The 16,372-nt window shown below is 43.8% G+C and overlaps 1 protein-coding gene across 1 annotated transcript; it reads left to right on the top strand.

Moving 5' to 3' along the window:
- The first annotated feature begins 4,410 nt into the window (after positions 1 to 4,410).
- LOC115464942 lies at positions 4,411 to 16,098 on the top strand. Its single transcript, XM_030195334.1, has 7 exons — positions 4,411 to 4,517; positions 7,199 to 7,504; positions 9,151 to 9,453; positions 10,576 to 10,908; positions 12,268 to 12,555; positions 13,123 to 13,213; positions 15,472 to 16,098. The coding sequence occupies exons 1-7, from the start codon at positions 4,463 to 4,465 to the stop codon at positions 15,473 to 15,475; spliced, it is 1,380 nt and encodes a 459-aa protein (XP_030051194.1). The 5' UTR covers positions 4,411 to 4,462; the 3' UTR covers positions 15,476 to 16,098.
- The last annotated feature ends 274 nt before the right edge of the window (positions 16,099 to 16,372 follow it).

The raw sequence follows: 16,372 nt of genomic DNA on the forward strand, positions 1-16,372 counted from the left end.
CACCATAGATCCTCTCAGGTTAGGAGAGATCATGAGCTCCATGTGCTCCATGTGCTGCATGTGCTGCATCTAACCCCCACAGGAAGTTGCATAGCTGTGTGACCTCTCTAAGTAATTCACATCAGAGGTCACAGAGTAATCACAGAGAAAAGATTGCTGACAGGCAATGCATGTTAAAATACAATACATTCCAACACAAACCTCATCATCAACTACAGAAGACGTCTGACCGCTGTGCTTGCCAACAAGGGTTTTGCCACCAAGTATTAGGTCTTGTTTGCCAGAGGGATTAAATACTTATTTCCCTCTGCAGAATGCAAATAAATTCATATACTTTCCACAATGTGATTTTCCGGATTTAATTTGTGATGTGCTATCTCTCACTGTTACCAATAACCTACCCTTCAATTATGGGCTGCTCATGTCTTTGTCAGTGGGCAAACTTACAAAATCAGCAAGGGATCAAATACTTATTTCCACCACTGTAAGTACAAAAGTGTTGCCATACTGGAACAAACCAAAGGTTCATCAAGCCCAGTATCCTGTTTCCAACAGTGGCCAATCCAGGTCACAAATACCTTGCAAGATCCCAGAAAAGCTCAATACATTTTATGATGCTTATCCCAGAAATAAGCAGTGGATTTTCCCCTAGTCAATTTAATAATGGTCTATGGACTTTTCCTTTTGGAAGCCATCCAGACCTTTTTTTAAACTCTGCTAAGCTAACCGCCTTTGCCACATTCTCTGGCAACCAATTCCAGAGTTTAATTACACGTTGAGTGAAGAAAAGGTTTCTCTGATTCGTACTAAATTTACTACTTTGTAGCTTCATTGCATGCCACCTAGCCCTAGTATTTTTGGATAGAGTAAGCAAATGATTCACGTCTACCCGTTCCACTCCACTCATTATTTTATAGACCTCTATCCTATCTCCCCTCAGCCATCTCTTCTCCAAGCTGAAGAACCCTAGCCACTTCAGTCTTTCCTCATAGGGAAGTCATCCCATCCCCTTTATCATTGTTGTCGCCCTTCTTTGTACCTTTTTTAATTCCACTATATCTTTTTTGAGATGCGGTGAAAAGTATTGCACACAATATTCGAGGTGCGGTCGCACCATGGAGCTATACAAAGGCATTATAATGTCCTCATTTTTGTTTTCCATTCCTTTCCTAATAATACCTAGGATTCTATTTGCTTTCTTAGCCACCGCAGCACACTGAGCAGAAGGTTTAAACGTATCATCACCTAGATCTCTTTCTTGGTCAGTGACTCCTAACGTGGAACCTTGCATTATGTAGCTATAGTTCGGGTTCCTCTTTCCCACATGCATCACTTTGCACTTGCTCACATTAAACATCATCCTCCATTTAGACGCCATTTAGACGCCCAGTCTCGCAAGGTCCTCTTGTAATTTTTCACAATCCTCTTGTGATTTAACAACTTTGAATAACTTTGTGTCATCAGCAAATTTATTTACCTCACTAGTTACTCCCATCTCTAGATCATTTATAAATTTGTCACAATATTTCCCCACTTTCAGGATGTATGTGTAGTCCAAGACACATTGTGCAATTTAAACTCTTACAACTGCAATGCACAATCTCCAAATCACAGAAGCCAATTTCACACAACACCGTTTGTGTTTTGCTTCCTCATGCATCATCAGGGGGTCAGACCTCCAAAACATCATAAGAACCACTGTAACATACCCCCCACACTGTATATCAAAACCACTCATATCCATCTCTGTAATATACATCAAAAAACATACCTTATCATACTGTGATAGCTTGCGGGCGGGAGCTTTGGTAAACACTTAACCAATCTATTTCTTTGTTCAGCCCATGCGGTGCTACTGTATTCCATGAAAAAAATTAAACGCTGTTCTATTCTACAAAGTTGTAAAGGAGTATTGCCTCCCCTAAACCCTATCAAATGACTCAAAACCACACATTTCAATTGATCTACTGTATGTCCCATCTCCCTCCAATGAGAAACTAAAGGAACTTCCAATCATTGCATATTCATTGGGGAAATCCTGAAAACCTGATTGGGTCGTAGCCCTTGAGGACCATGGTTGTCCACCCCTGGCTAAGGCACCTATCCAAAGTCATATGTGTGACATTATTGTAGGACTAAAACTCAAAACATTTTCCCTAGTGTGACCACCTTACCCAGGTCAACTCAAAGGTGCAGATACATGCAGGTCTGGGTTTTACATAAGAACATAATAATTGCCATACTGGGTCAGACCAGAAGTCCATCAAACCCAGCATCCTGTTTCCAACAGTGGCTAATCCAGGTTACAAGTGCTTGGCAGAATCCCAAGAAATGGCAAGAGCCCAGAATCCCAAAAAGCAGCAAGATTCTGGAATACCAAAGAGTAGCAAGATTCCAGAATCCAAAAGAGTAACAAGATTCCAGAATCCCAAAGAGCAGCAAGATTCTGGAATACCAAAGAGTAGCAAGATTCAAGAATCCCAAAGAGTAACAAGGTTCCAGAATCCCAAAGAGTAACAAGATTTCAGAGTACCAAAGTGTAATAAGGTTCTAGAATACCAAAGAGTAGCAAGATTCCAGAATCCCAGAGTAACAAGATTCGGGAATACCAAAAAGTAGCAAAATTCCAGAATCCCTTCCTAGTCGGTATTCTATAAAAGTGCGCAGGTAAATTTTTAAGTGCACATCCAAAAAGGGGACACGGGAGGGGCATAGGGGGGGTCAGGGCATTTCTAGAATCTGCGGGCAGTGTTATAGAATATGGCCAATCCACATCTAAATTAGGCAGGAGGATTTATACCAGGTTTCAGTTGGTGCAAATCCTTGCTCCTGATATTGGGTGTGAATCCCGGTGCTAACTGCTATTCTATAAACAGTGCCCAACTCGGATCGCCATTTAGCCCTAACTTTATTTACCACTTGCTCTGGCAACACGTTGCAGAGTTTTCTATCTGTTAACCCGTTCCCAGTCTACAACAGGGCACTGCCTATCCCACGGCTTTTTAATTTCCTCAGGAGTGCCTCATGATGTATTTTGTGGAATGCATTCTTAAAATCCAGATGTAATAAATCACTGGCTCACCTTTATCCACATGTTTATTCATGCTTTCAACTTGTAACTAAATCCATCACGTTGACTTTGTTCTATTAAACCATGTCTATCTATATGTTCTCTGATGCTTAGTATGGAGTGAGAAGAATTTAAACGAACCTCTTTCCTGAAGATGAAAAGCTAAACCTGGCCATGTCTGCAGAGGTTGTTTTTGAAATTTGAAGCTAAGTAGCTTTATTTTTGCCTGCAATGTTATTTAAACAAAAAATTATTGAAAAATTATTTTGGATCAATGACAATTCACACTCGGCTGCTTAAAATGAGTTGATATGATAGAGGTCTATAAAATAATGAGTGGAGTTGAACGGGTAGACGTGAAACGTCTGTTTACACTTTCCAAAAATACTAGGACTAGGGAGCATACGATGAAGCTACAAAGTAATAAATTTAAAACAAATCTGAGAAACTTTTTCTTCACTCAACGTGTAATTCAACTCTGGAATTCGTTGCCACAAAATGTGGTAAAGGCGGTTAGCTTAGCAGAGTTTAAAAAAGGTTTGAGTGACTTCCTAAAGGGTCCATAGACCATTATTAAATTGGTCTTGGGGAAAATCTACAATTTCTGAGAAAAGCAGTATAAAATGTTTTGTACTTTTTGGGGATCTTGCCAGGTATTTATGACCTGAATTAGCCACTGCTGGAAACAGGATGCTGGGCTTGATGGACCTTTGGTCTGTCCCAGTATGGCAATATTTATGTACTTATGATTCTGCAGTACCTGTGTTGTTACATCTGAAGATCCATATGTGAATTGTGTATGATGCTGGGAATAATTTTGGGCATTTTCTTCTTTAAAATAATTTCTACCAGTTTGCCCAGCACTGATGTCAGGCTCTTCCCTAGGACCCTTTTAAAAAACTAGCGTTGCATTGGCCACCCTCCAGTCTTCAGGATGGGATGATTTTCATGATGTTGCAAATCTTACAGCATTTCTGTAAAAGAAAAACAGTACAAATTGTTCACACAGGCCTGACTCAATATCTGTGCACTGTCCTGGGTGTTGTAGCAATCCTGTGCCCCCCCCCCCCCCCTTCTCTATCCCTTCTTCACCCTCTCCTCTCGTGTACTAGAGTTAGTCAAGTGGCTCTGATTACAGAACTCAAATTCCTGTTTGTCGGCAAGTTGTTGCATGCATGTCTTCAGGTGCCTGTCGGGCTTACAGTGCGAGAGGCGGTGGCAGTGATGCTGGGTCTGCTGACATCACTGTACCACAAGTTCCCCCTACACCACCCCCCCCCCTTGCCACAGGATCTTGCTTTTCCCTGAATGCAAACCTTCCTCTTTTTCATTCAGTCAGTATCCCAGTAAGAGATACAGAGGTGTCATTTTGTTCTCCTCTCTGTCCTCACCATGGAGTTGGTCCTGCTTATCCTTCTCTGTGTGGTTCCCCTTGCCAGGAGCCAAGGTAAGTCTTAACCCCTTCTGCTGTCTTAAAACACCCCGCTCTTCTCCCCATCTGCAGTAGCCCATATGGGATGGAATCAGATAACAGTGGGGCTTTCAGTAGCTGGGATATGTATGAACAGTGCAGTCACTGAAAAGAATGATGCCTAAGGCGCGGATTTCTTTTGGCACTCCCCTTTTCTGTTTGGGCTTGCTGTTTATGGACTAAGACTGACTTGAAAGCATGGCACCCCCACCCCCACCCCCCATAACTTGGCATGCACAGGCAAACGCGGGTGCTACAGGCCAATTGCACTATATTAGCATCTGCGTTTGCTCTTACCCTATGATCAGAGCTGGCGAGCGCATGTAACAAAAAGCTTGCCAGCTCCTGGGTTGTGACTTCAAATGTAGCTATAATTTGGGTTGTTTGTTCCTATAGTGCATCACTTTGCACTTGCCAACATTACATTTCATCAGCTATGTGGATGGCCAGTTTTCCAAGGAGGTCCTCCTGCAATTTCTCACTATCTGCATGTATTTTAACAACTTTAAATAATTCTTTGTTATCTGCACATTTGATTTTTTGTTATATTTATATTTTGCTCATACCTTTTTCAGTAGTAGCTCAAGGTGAGTTACATTGGATATTTCTCTGTCCCAGGAGGGCTCACAATCTAAGTTTGTACCTGAGACAATGGAGGGTTAAGTGACTTGCCCAAGATCACAAGGAGCAGCAGTGGGATTTGAACTGGCCACCTCTGGGTTGCAAGACTGGTGCTCTAACCACTAGGCTACTCCTCCACCTTGCTCAGTCTGATTTCCAGATCATTGATAAATAGATTAAAAAGCAATGAGCATGCACACAAATTTCAACGGTAATGTGTATGAGGGGAGCAGTCCTCATTAAACATTTATGCTGAGAAATGAGACTAGGAAGGGTGTAGGAGTCTGAGAGACCCCCCCCCCCCCACCTCCTCTTTTTTAATGGACGAGGGTCATCAGACAAATGTAGCACTGCATGTCACTCCATCCCTGTGGTGGTTACAACCTTTTAGTAGGGTTTCCTGCTAAGAGTAAACGGTAGAAGCCCCTTTTCCATTCTTTAGTAGAGACGAGGGGGCATAGGATAAAGGTGAAAGGGGATAGACTCAGAAGTAACCTGAAGAAATACTTCATCATGGAAAGGGTGGTGAATTTGTGGAACGGCCTCCCGGTGGAAGTGGTGGAGACGAAAAAAGCATCTGGAACATAGAAACATGACGGCAGATAAAGGCCATATGACCCATCCAGTCTGCCCATCCTCTGTAACCCCCAATTCTACCTGTTCCTAAGCGATCCCACATGCTTATCCCACGCCTTTTTAAATTCTGGAACAGTCCTCGACTGAATTCAAGAGAGCTTGGGACATGTGCATAGGATCTCTAAGGGGGTGATAGGGAGAGCAGATGGCATGGATGGGCAGACTGAATAGGCTATATGGTCTTTATCTGCCTTCATTTTTCTCTGTTTCTATGAAATGGTGTAGCCTGCAGAGAATGTGGTGGTAGTGGGGTGAGATCTTTCAGCTCATGCAGGCTGTTTACACCGAGATACACCATGTTGGATGTTCTTGAGACTTCTAATGATCGAACCTTCTCTAGAGCTACCCTGAATGTCACAAGGTTATTATGCTGAAAGCACATTTTGCAAAGAAAGATGTTTTATTTGGTGGGTATGGAGTTACTTTCCTCTGATGCAGCTAGGACAATGAAGATGAGAAGGAGATCATTTTTACAGCTCCGACCTAAGGTTTTAGCGATTCGGAGCTACTTTTTTTCCTGCTTTTTCTATGCAGATGTCTCATTCAATACCAGGGTGCTAAATTTATTTATTTTTGGAAGCGTTTCTTTTAGATATGATATGAAAATGGAACTCATAGGAGATTCCACTTTTTTTTCTTTGGATTAAGAGATCTTTTAGTTAATTAAATTGAATGACAAGGTTTCCCTAGAGTGACACTTTTCTGCCATGCTGTAGGGTTTTTTTGTTGTTACGTTAAAGGAAGAATGGTTAGGTTACTTCTTTTTTTTATTTTGCTTTTGGAATTTCTTTATGATGCTGTCAACATTTCAATAAACATAACAATTTAAAAAATAAGAAACCACTTTTTTTAAAGATGGAAGCTGTCTGCTTGCTGGTGTTTTTGGAGAGAGTCTCGCTGAAAGAAACTGCATTAGAAATTGTCTCTTTATCATCTGCTTAAGGCCAGGAAGGAACTTTTTTAACTGGCAAACGTCGTACACTGAAGGGTTATTTTGTGAAAATGTCTCTAGATCAGTATGTGGGTGGATGTATGAATATTCTCATGATGTCAGTGCGACATGTCCCTGGGTTCTGCAAGCGAGGAGGAAAGATGTCCCCATGTTACTCAGTGAAATAGGAAATGATTTCCTGGCTGCAGTTTCCTGTAACTTTCATGGGGACGTCATCAGTTCTCACGCATTACTTTTCATCATCCACCGTGCAGTTTTTGATACTTTGTAGGGCTCAGGGCGTGAGCAGAGGGATACAGACCCTGTCACCTCTAGGGGACTGGGGGGCTCAGGGATACAGAGCCTCTAGGATTGGAGGGGTTTCATGATGGGCAAAGGGATAAATTCAGTGTTGCAGCCTTGCACATTGCTAGAGCACAGTAGGGTAATAATTTTTGGTTTGTTTCAGATGATGTAATATATTCTACTCTGCGACAGACCATCCTTTTTACCTGTGACAACCAAGCATCAGCTCCTATCCTATGGGGCTTTTCCAGGCCAGGATTTGATCCTCCTCCACTTGTGGCCTTGAGTCCTGAGACCTCACTTGCTACGTCACTTTCTGAGAAACGCAGTAGAGCAGAGGTTCTCGCCAACTCCTCTCTCCAGCTGCGCGATCTGCAACCGCATGATGCTGGGATCTACACCTGCGTCCAGAGCAGCTCCCCTGCTGGCCAGACTACGCTGAAGCAGGTGACCCTGATATTACTAACAGGTGAGTCCGTTGGATAATAGTTAAGATACGCTAAAGCTCTGGTTAAGGGTTTTGATAGTGTGTGACCATTGCAAAGAAATAATACCATGGTCTGAGACATGTGGAGGGGCATTTTCCATATGACGTCTAAGTCCAACTTTGGACATTTTGCAAAATAACCGTCCAAAATCTGAATAGCAAAGAAGGCCATTTTCAAAAAAGAAAAATGTCTATCTTTTGTTTTCAAAAATACAAGGTTTTGTGATTTGGACATTTGGTTTTTTGGTCCTTTTTCAAACAAAAAATGCCCACGTGCAAAATGCACAAAATCAAGCCATTGGGATATAGGAGGAGCCAGCATTTTTAGTAGACTGGTCCCCCTGACATCCCAGGAAAGCAATAGGGCACTGCTCCCAGGTACACATCTGACCATTGCTCCCTTACCTTGTGTGCTGAGCCCCCCAAAACTAATTATCCCCAACTGTACACCACTACCATAGCCCTTACAGGTAAAATGGCACCTATATGTGGGTACACTGGGTGAGTTTTGGAGGGTTCACAGTTTCCTCTACAAGTGTAACAGGTAGGGGGAGGTAGGAGCCTGGGTCCACCTGTCTGCAGTGCACTTCACCCACCACTGGACTACTCCAGGGACCACCTGCATGCTGCTCTAATGGACCTGAATATAACATCTGAAGCTGGCAAGTAATGTTTTTCATCACATTTGTGGGGAGGGGGTTAATGACCACTGGGGGAATAAGGGGAGGTCATCTGGTTATGTAGGGCACCTTTTTGTGCCTTATTCGTTATAAAAACAGGTCTAGCTCAAAACGTCTTAGTTTTAGTTCTGTATAGTTTTGTTTTCTTCCATTACGGCTGAAAAACATCTAAATCTCAGGAACGCCCAAGTCCCGCCCTGAACAAGCCCCTGATATGCCCCCTTGAGATTTGGACGCACTTCTGATGGACTTAAAAGAAAAATGTCTAAAAATAGGTTTCACAAATACTGATTTGGACATTTTTGTGAGAAAAACATCCAAATGCTGCTTTATGCCACTTTTTAGATGTTTTTCTGTTTTAAAAATGAGCCCAGTAAGGTCATGGATTTGATATATTGCCTTTCTGTAGTACAACCAAAGTAGTTTACATATATGCAGATACTTTCTCTCTCCCTAGTTGACTCCGAATCTAAGTTTTGTACCTGGGCCAATGGAGGGTTAAGGGGTCCTTTTACTAAGGTGTGCTGAAAAATGACCTGCGCTAGTGTAGGCGCGTGTTTTGGACGCACACAGGTCCATTTTTCAGCGCACCTGCAAAAAAGGCCTTTTTGGGGGGGCCGAAAATGGACGTCCGTCAAAATAAAAATTGGTGCACTTCCATTTTGGTTCTGAGACCTTACCGCGGTTCTGAGACCTTACCGCGGTAAGTTCTGATGGTCAATCCAAGCCACAAGTAACTGGCAAGATCACAAAAAAAGTGTGATATATTCTATGCTACTTATCCTAGAAATAAGCAGTGGATTTCCCCCAAGTCCATTTTAATAATGGCCTATGGACGTTTCCTTTAGGAAGCCATCCAAACCTTTTTTTTAAAACCCCGCTAAGCTAACTGCTTTTACTACATTCTCTGGCTTTCTAAAATGCTGTCTCTCATTTGACTTTTTCCAGTCCAAGTTTCCCCCAAAGGCCCTGTTGGAGAGGGCACTGAAGTTTTCCTGCGCTGCGCCATGACCTGTGATGTAAATGAGAGGCAGTGCACCTGGAACCCTCAGGGGGCTGTGGTGAACTGGACCGACAGCTCCTGGCAGCCAATCAACAACCAGACAGGACGGCACAGCATCCAGTCCCGAGGGACCTTCTCCAACCTGAAGATCACCGTGCAGCAGTCAGACCACCGAAGGAAGTGGAAGTGTGTACTCTCCGTCAACAAGCAGACCAAAGCGGTCCGGGAAGTGGAGATCCCAGTGAGAGGTAGCTGTCAGCTTTTTGGGTGTCAGAATTAATTACATTTCTTTAAACACTGGCTGTAGAAAGGCAGGGGGAGGTGAGCTTTGGACTCAAGAGACCAGGTCAACAGCCTTAGGTCTTAAAAAATTTTATTAGTTAGACCTAAGACTGTTGTCCTGGTCTCTTAAGTCTGCTGCCCACATCCCATTGCCTTTCTACTGCTGTGCATCCTTTGTGGGTTTCCGGCATTCTTCCTCCCAGGCGCATCTTCACTGTGGGGGGGGGGGGGTCCTTTTACTAAGGTGCGCTGAAAAATGGCCTGCGGTAGTGTAGGCACAGGTTTTAGGCGCGCGCACCTGTAAAAAAAACTTTTTAACATTTTTGCCGAAAATGGACATGCGGCAAAATGAAAATTGTCGCGCGTCCATTTTGGGTCTGAGACCTTACCTCCAGCCATTGACCTAGCGGTAAAGTCTCATGCGGTAACTGGGCGGTAATGACCTATGCGCACCAAATGCGCGGCAGAAAATAAAAATTATTTCTCGGCTGCACGTATCAGATGCGCGGCAAAAATGGAATTACCGCCACGTGGGAGCCGTGCAGAAACTCAATTTTGGCATGTGTCGGGTGACTTAGTAAAAGATCCTCTGGACCTTTAAACACTAAATTAGACCTGGATATTCAGTGCGGGTCCCTTTCCAGGCACAGGTGCCTTCAAGACTGGGATGAGCAAAATCCTTTATTGAAAGACCCGGTACAAGCCATGTTTCTGCGTCAGTACGCCTGCATCAAGGGTCTATTCAAAATGCTGTTTTCTCTGTGATACCTACATAGGTAACCAATTAGGACTGCTTTCATGTGATCCAGTATGCCCAGTTAGCTATGTGAGCAGCAGTGCCAAGTATTAGCGATGCTTGCATAACTCTTGGCTTCACCTGACTCCTCCCTCAGCAGTACCCGGAGAGTGCCATGGTGGTCAGAGTGGATTATCAGCAGTACTGTCCAGTTAACTGCTGCTGAACATCTGCTCCTGCGACGGGCCAGTGCAATTTAACCAGGAGCCTCTCCTGCCAGGTTACATCACTTAGAATATCGACCCTATTTGAGGTTTTTTAATAATAGTCAGATTTCTTGTTACTCTTGCAGGATCGCTTCAGATGCTCTTTATCGCTGAAGGTCTCCCGCTGCAGCTTCCCTGTGTGGACCCCTTGCTGCTGAAGGAGGGGGAGAGGTTGGAATGGGGGCACAGGCAGATTGGAGATTCTGAGAGTCGCCTGATCTCCGTGATACCTGCCTCTGGGCCCCCTAGCTGTTTCCAATGTGGCACAGACCTGATTCTGTTGCCCAACTCAACGTTGCACCTGCCCAGTGTGAAGGCCATGAATGCAGGGAGCTTCCACTGTTTGGAGTTCAATGCCTCTGGCTCGTCCAGCCTCGTACAGAGCTTTCGAGTTGGCGTCCTGTCTGTTCAGGAAGAAGGTGAATTCTGTTCTCTGTGTTCTTCCAAGGAAAATTTGCTAGGGGTAGTACAAGACTGGAAGCAAGTCATCAGGGACAGGTCATATTCTACATGCAGTTCCTGATTTTCTAAGAAAATTTTAAACTAAAAGTCCATAAATGCTTATCCTGTCCCTGGTGACCCTATACAGAATGGGTTCAGATAGATATTTGCTGAATATAAGTGAAATGGCTATTTCTTTGTTTTTGATTTGTAAGTTCTTTCTGTTCAGTCAGAACCAAGGCTGGGGATCCTGGTGCCATAACCCTTGATTTGCAACTACCCCAAATTTTTCCCTCCGTTTATTCCTCCCCCCCCCCAACTTATTTTAGTCCGTCATTGTAACAACAGTTCTGGCCTGTGAATGATGCATCTGGGCTCCTTCTGGAACCTAACAACCATGGGCCTTTAATTCGGCCACTAGGTGTCACTCATGTTGCCCTCCCGCCACCTGGAGCCTGTGAATATCCCCAGCCCCAGCAGATTGGGGGAATCAGAAGACCCAACCCAGGGATCAAACTGGGGACCTTCTGCAATTGAGCTACCACCTCTTCAATGCTGCGTTCGGCACCTAACCCTTACCGTTCAGTGAATCCAGACTGCCCCAATTTGACTGCCCCGATCGGACCGACCGTTCACTTGTCTATTAGATTGTAAGCTCTTTGAGCAGGGACTGTCTCTCTTTGTTAAATTGTACAGCGCTGCGTAACCCTAGTAGCGCTCTAGAAATGTTAAGTAGTAGTAGTAGTAGTAGTAATTTATGACATCATAGCCAACATGGACCAATCAGATGCTTTGCCAATGAAGTAGACTAGTAATGGCAACCTGCTTGTGTTTCTACAGTCAGTGGTTGGGGGGGGGGGGGGGGAACAGAGCAGATGCCTTTCTCTGGCATTGACCAAAGTTGAAAAAAAGATATGAACCCCCCCCCCCATCCCCCATCCCCCATCCCCTGGCATTATCAGTAATCAATGTCCCTTGAATCTAATCCCCAGCTTTGTCATTGATTCTCTCTGTGACCTTAGACGGTATCAATTTGTGCTTCAGTTCTAATCCCCGGCTCTGTCACTAACTCCACGTATGTACTCAGGGCATATCACTTTTTCTCCTTGTGCCTCAGTTCTAATCCCCGGCTCTGTCATTGACTCTCGCTGTATGACCTCAGAGTGAGTCACGGTATCTCCCTGTGCCTCAGTTCTAATCCCCGGCTCTGTCATTGACTCTGTGTAACCTCAGAGCAAGTCCCTTTCTTCTTTTGTGCTTCAATTGGATAACGGTTATTACAATGTTTTCCCGGTACAGTGATCTGTTATTAGAAGTTTTCTTGTTTTCATTCCCAGTGGTCACCAACACCTCCGATTTCCTGCAGAACAGCTCCAGCATCATCCTTACTTGCTCTGTAAGGTATCATCTGAACTCCCACACAGTTTCTTTGGCCTGGATCAACAACCGAGGGATCCCTTTGACACCCGGAACTGAAGGACGTGTCCAAGTCACCCAAACCAGCACTGGCTTGCAGCTGGTCATTCAAGACCTCCGGCCCATGGATACCGAGGGGGCCTGGAGATGCAGCCTGTCCGTAGAAGACAAGGAGCAGACATCTTTCAAGTATCACATCAGGTCCAAAGGTCAGTAGACCTCTGTGGTAACAACAATCCCAAAACTGTGTCTTCCTCTGATCCAGTCCTGGATTTTACCTCTAGTATTCATAAATGAAATGATAGCTCCTGTTGGTTAAAAAAATTGAACTACAAGTTCCAGAATGCAATGGGGTAAAACCAGGGCTGGCTTTTCATATGCATGGAGATCTGGAGCTATCTAACAATCCTTCAATTTAGTCTGGCACCACCTGAACTCATCTCTGTCAAAGTCAGGACTACATTTGGGAGTTGCCAAGTTATCCAGTTCCCGAAAGGAGATTTTAGGCCAGTCCTGGATTTCTGCCAGCCTCAGCACTGATTTCAATAGAAAGAAGCAGGAACTACAAAGTCCACACTGCTTTGAGATGTAAGTTAAAACTAGGGCTGGCCAAAACGTCTCCCTCCTGGAATTGGGTGACATGGCAGATCCATAAATTAAATACTGCCAGTGCAGATGTTTTCAAACTTTTCTTTAGATTTTGCTATATTTGACATTTTAAAGCCACGCACAGATGTCCAATTTACTGAGAGCTGTTTTCTTCCATTTATTTACAGATGCTCACACCAGTGAAGCACAGGGTCTCCGATCAGCTTTTATAACCTCAATTCTCTTCCTCCTCTTTGTTCAGTGCTTCTTGCATGCTTGGTAAGTATTAAGAACGATCCCAGTGCTCTGTCTGATCTTGTATCGAGTTTCACATTCAAGAGTTATTGTATCCGGGACCGGGATTTCAGTCCCAGCTCAGGTTTTCTGCTCCCTGGATCATCCAGAGATCACTACTACTTACTACTACTTAACATTTCTAGAGCGCTACTAGGGTTACGCAGCGCTGTACAAATTAACAAATAAGGACCATCCCTGCTCAGAAGAGCTTACAATCTAAAGGACGAAATGTCAAGTTGGGATAGTCTAGATTTCCTGAGTAGAGGTGTTGTGATTAGGTGCCGAAGGCGACATTGAAGAGGTGGGCTTTGAGCAATGATTTGAAGATGGGTAGGGAGGGGGCCTGGCATATGGGCTCAGGGAGTTTGTTCCAAGCATGGGGTGAGGCGAGGCAGAAAGGGCGGAGCCTAGAGTTGGCGGTGGTGGAGAAGGGTACTGAAAGGAGGGATTTGTCTTGAGAGCGGAGGTTACGGGTAGGGACGTAAGGGGAGATGAGGGTAGAGAGGTAAGGAGGGGCTGCAGATCGAGTGCATTTGTAGGTTAGTAGGAGAAGCTTGAACTGTATGCGGTATCTAATCGGAAGCCAGTGAAGTGACTTGAAGAGAGGGGTGATATGAGTATATCGGTCAAGGCGGAAGATAAGACGTGCGGCAGAGTTCTGGATGGACTGAAGGGGGTATAAGGAGGAGATTGAGAAATCATGTTATAGTGATTCCTAGTATCTGGATTTAGGACCAACGGTTGCAGGGTTTGTGGGCTCGGTGATCATTTATCCCTTAGGGGCCTTGGTTCTTGGCTTCTAGTGGAGTGAAGGAGTGGCCTAGTGGTTAGGGTGGTGGACTTTGGTCTTGGGGAACTGAGTTCAATTTCCACTTCAGGCACAGGCAGCTCCTTGTGACTCTGGGCAAGTCACTTAACGCTCCATTGCCCCATGTAAGCCACATTGAGCCTGCCATGAGTGGGAAAACACGGGGTACAAATGTAACAAAACAAAAAAATAGTTGGGGGTTGCCAACTAGACCTAGTTTTGATTTGCATTCCCTAAAGACTACAAGTCCCTGCATGCAATGGGGTAACCAAGGACTGGATCAAACTTATTTATTTATTTTGTATCACAAACACAGTAAAAAGCAGACAGCTTGTCAGGTGAATCTGGATCCAGTTGCCAACCTCACTTCTAGCTGAGGGCTGTCATTACTATGATTGAGGTAGATGAGTTGGGAAGGGATATAAGATTAGGGAAAACATCCTCATCACATTGCAGAGGAGACTACCCCAGATCAAAATAAATACATTGGTCAAATTATAAGCACAGAGTAATGCTTGAGGCACTTGGTGGCCATCTTTGATTTGGGCAAAAAAAAAAAAACATGCAGTAGGAATTGTGACTTTCAAGGGTATAAGAAAAAAAAAATCCCCTGATATATTAATCGGTTACCTGTGCCAAGAACATGCAGGACCTGTCTGAGTATTTTGTTTTCATAAGACCTTATTGGTATATCTTGGCCTTTTATTTCCCAAATCAAAGATGTCCTCCATGGGCCTAAGGCTCCCCCAGGCGCATTAGCAACTTATCTTTTCACAGGCTCTAGTGGTTTTTTGACCAATGATTATAACTCTGTAAGGTGGGTTAAGCCACTGCTTGGCAGGGCTTATACCACTACTGAGGTCTTTTCCCTCCATGACCACTAGACCATGAAGTTTGCATAAGGTGTATTATTATTTGATTAGTAAGAGTTATTGAGATCTATATAAGACTTATAAAGATTTGTTAGACTCTTGTAGTTCATTATTAGGGTGTGATTGGGACTAACCAGGTATGTACCTTGCAATACCTGGGCTTGGCCCAGTCAATGTGATTTAACCAGGCAGGAACCTTTCCTGCCAGGTTAAATCACTTTGGATATTGGCACCGACCTCAATTTCTGTTTCTGTAGAATGATTAGCAGATGATCCATGTTTTTTTTTTGTTTTCATTGTACGTAGGGGATTTGTAATTATTAGTTCCCTTACAAGAAGTAGGACTGCAGCATCCAGACTGAAGGCCTCCTATTTTCGATCCATCTTCTCTTTCTCTCCTTCTATTCTAATTATTTTCACGGTCGGTTCTCACACCTTCTAATGAGCCCAGGAATGTGAAAAGTGTTCTTAACGGTAGAATTGAAAAATCTGCCCCAAATACTTTCAGCAGTATTTTACAAACTGGAATCTTGTAATTCATTTGTTGCTTTTCTTTTCAGGTAAAAAGATCAGGAAAGTGACCTTGCAGCCTATAGGGAGGGCCAGGGCCTTCTCCAACCTTCTAGAAACCACAAGAACACATTATCATCATGGCAACATGGACATGGAATTAAGGCCACCCAGGGAATTTATCTAGCTGTACCTAGCTCTATATATTTTATTAATTGTATTTAAGTCCTGATGTTAGACCTTCACTGAAAGAAAAACAGTTCTAGGCCCAACAGTTTAAGGTGGCTTACTCTGCAATCAAGGCATTTAGATTCAAGTGATTTGACATACAAATGACTCTGAAGAGGCTGCTGAGGGCGGCCATTTTGTGCCTGCCTTACCCTTCCAATGACATCACTGACTTCCTGTTGCTGCTGCTGGCACAAAATGGCTGCTCCTAGCCAAGCCCTCTTCAAACTCACAATACATTTATTTAAAAAATGTCTAACTTGCTGCCCATTCAGACAGGGCCTATGTCCCTGATCAGATATCTTATGTTTTCAACCTAGGAAATCTCATTAAACACTTTAAAGCTGCAGTGTTGTAGACAGACATATCCAGAAAAGTTAAAAAAAAAAAAAAAAAAAAAATCAGCCTAGCCCCGACAACTCATCACAAAAAGAAAATATATTATCTTGTTGGGCAGACTGGATGGACCATGCAGGTCTTTTTCTGCCGTCATCTACTATGTTACTATGTATATATATATATATATTTTTTTTAATTAATTTAGTACATTTTATTATTTTAACTGTTTTCCCTCAGCACTTATTCCCATGGTACAGGGAATGTAGGACTACCATGGCTTCTTTCTCTGCCTTAGCAGCACCTCCAGCTCCTTCTCCTGCTCGGTTGTTTAGCCAATGAGAATTTACATCCCACAATGCACAGGGAAAGGGGTCGCACCATCGC

The sequence above is a fragment of the Microcaecilia unicolor genome, chromosome 3 (genome assembly GCF_901765095.1).
Source record: "Microcaecilia unicolor chromosome 3, aMicUni1.1, whole genome shotgun sequence".
Classification (NCBI taxonomy): domain Eukaryota; kingdom Metazoa; phylum Chordata; class Amphibia; order Gymnophiona; family Siphonopidae; genus Microcaecilia; species Microcaecilia unicolor.

Bases quoted from the DNA above. Each gene is read 5' to 3' on its own strand.
- LOC115464942 (XM_030195334.1), top strand. From the start codon at position 4,463: ATGGAGTTGGTCCTGCTTATCCTTCTCTGTGTGGTTCCCCTTGCCAGG. The intron at 7,505-9,150 runs GTGAGTCCGTTG...GACTTTTTCCAG, and splicing joins GACCCTGATATTACTAACAG to TCCAAGTTTCCCCCAAAGGC. The intron at 10,909-12,267 runs GTGAATTCTGTT...TTTCATTCCCAG, and splicing joins CCTGTCTGTTCAGGAAGAAG to TGGTCACCAACACCTCCGAT.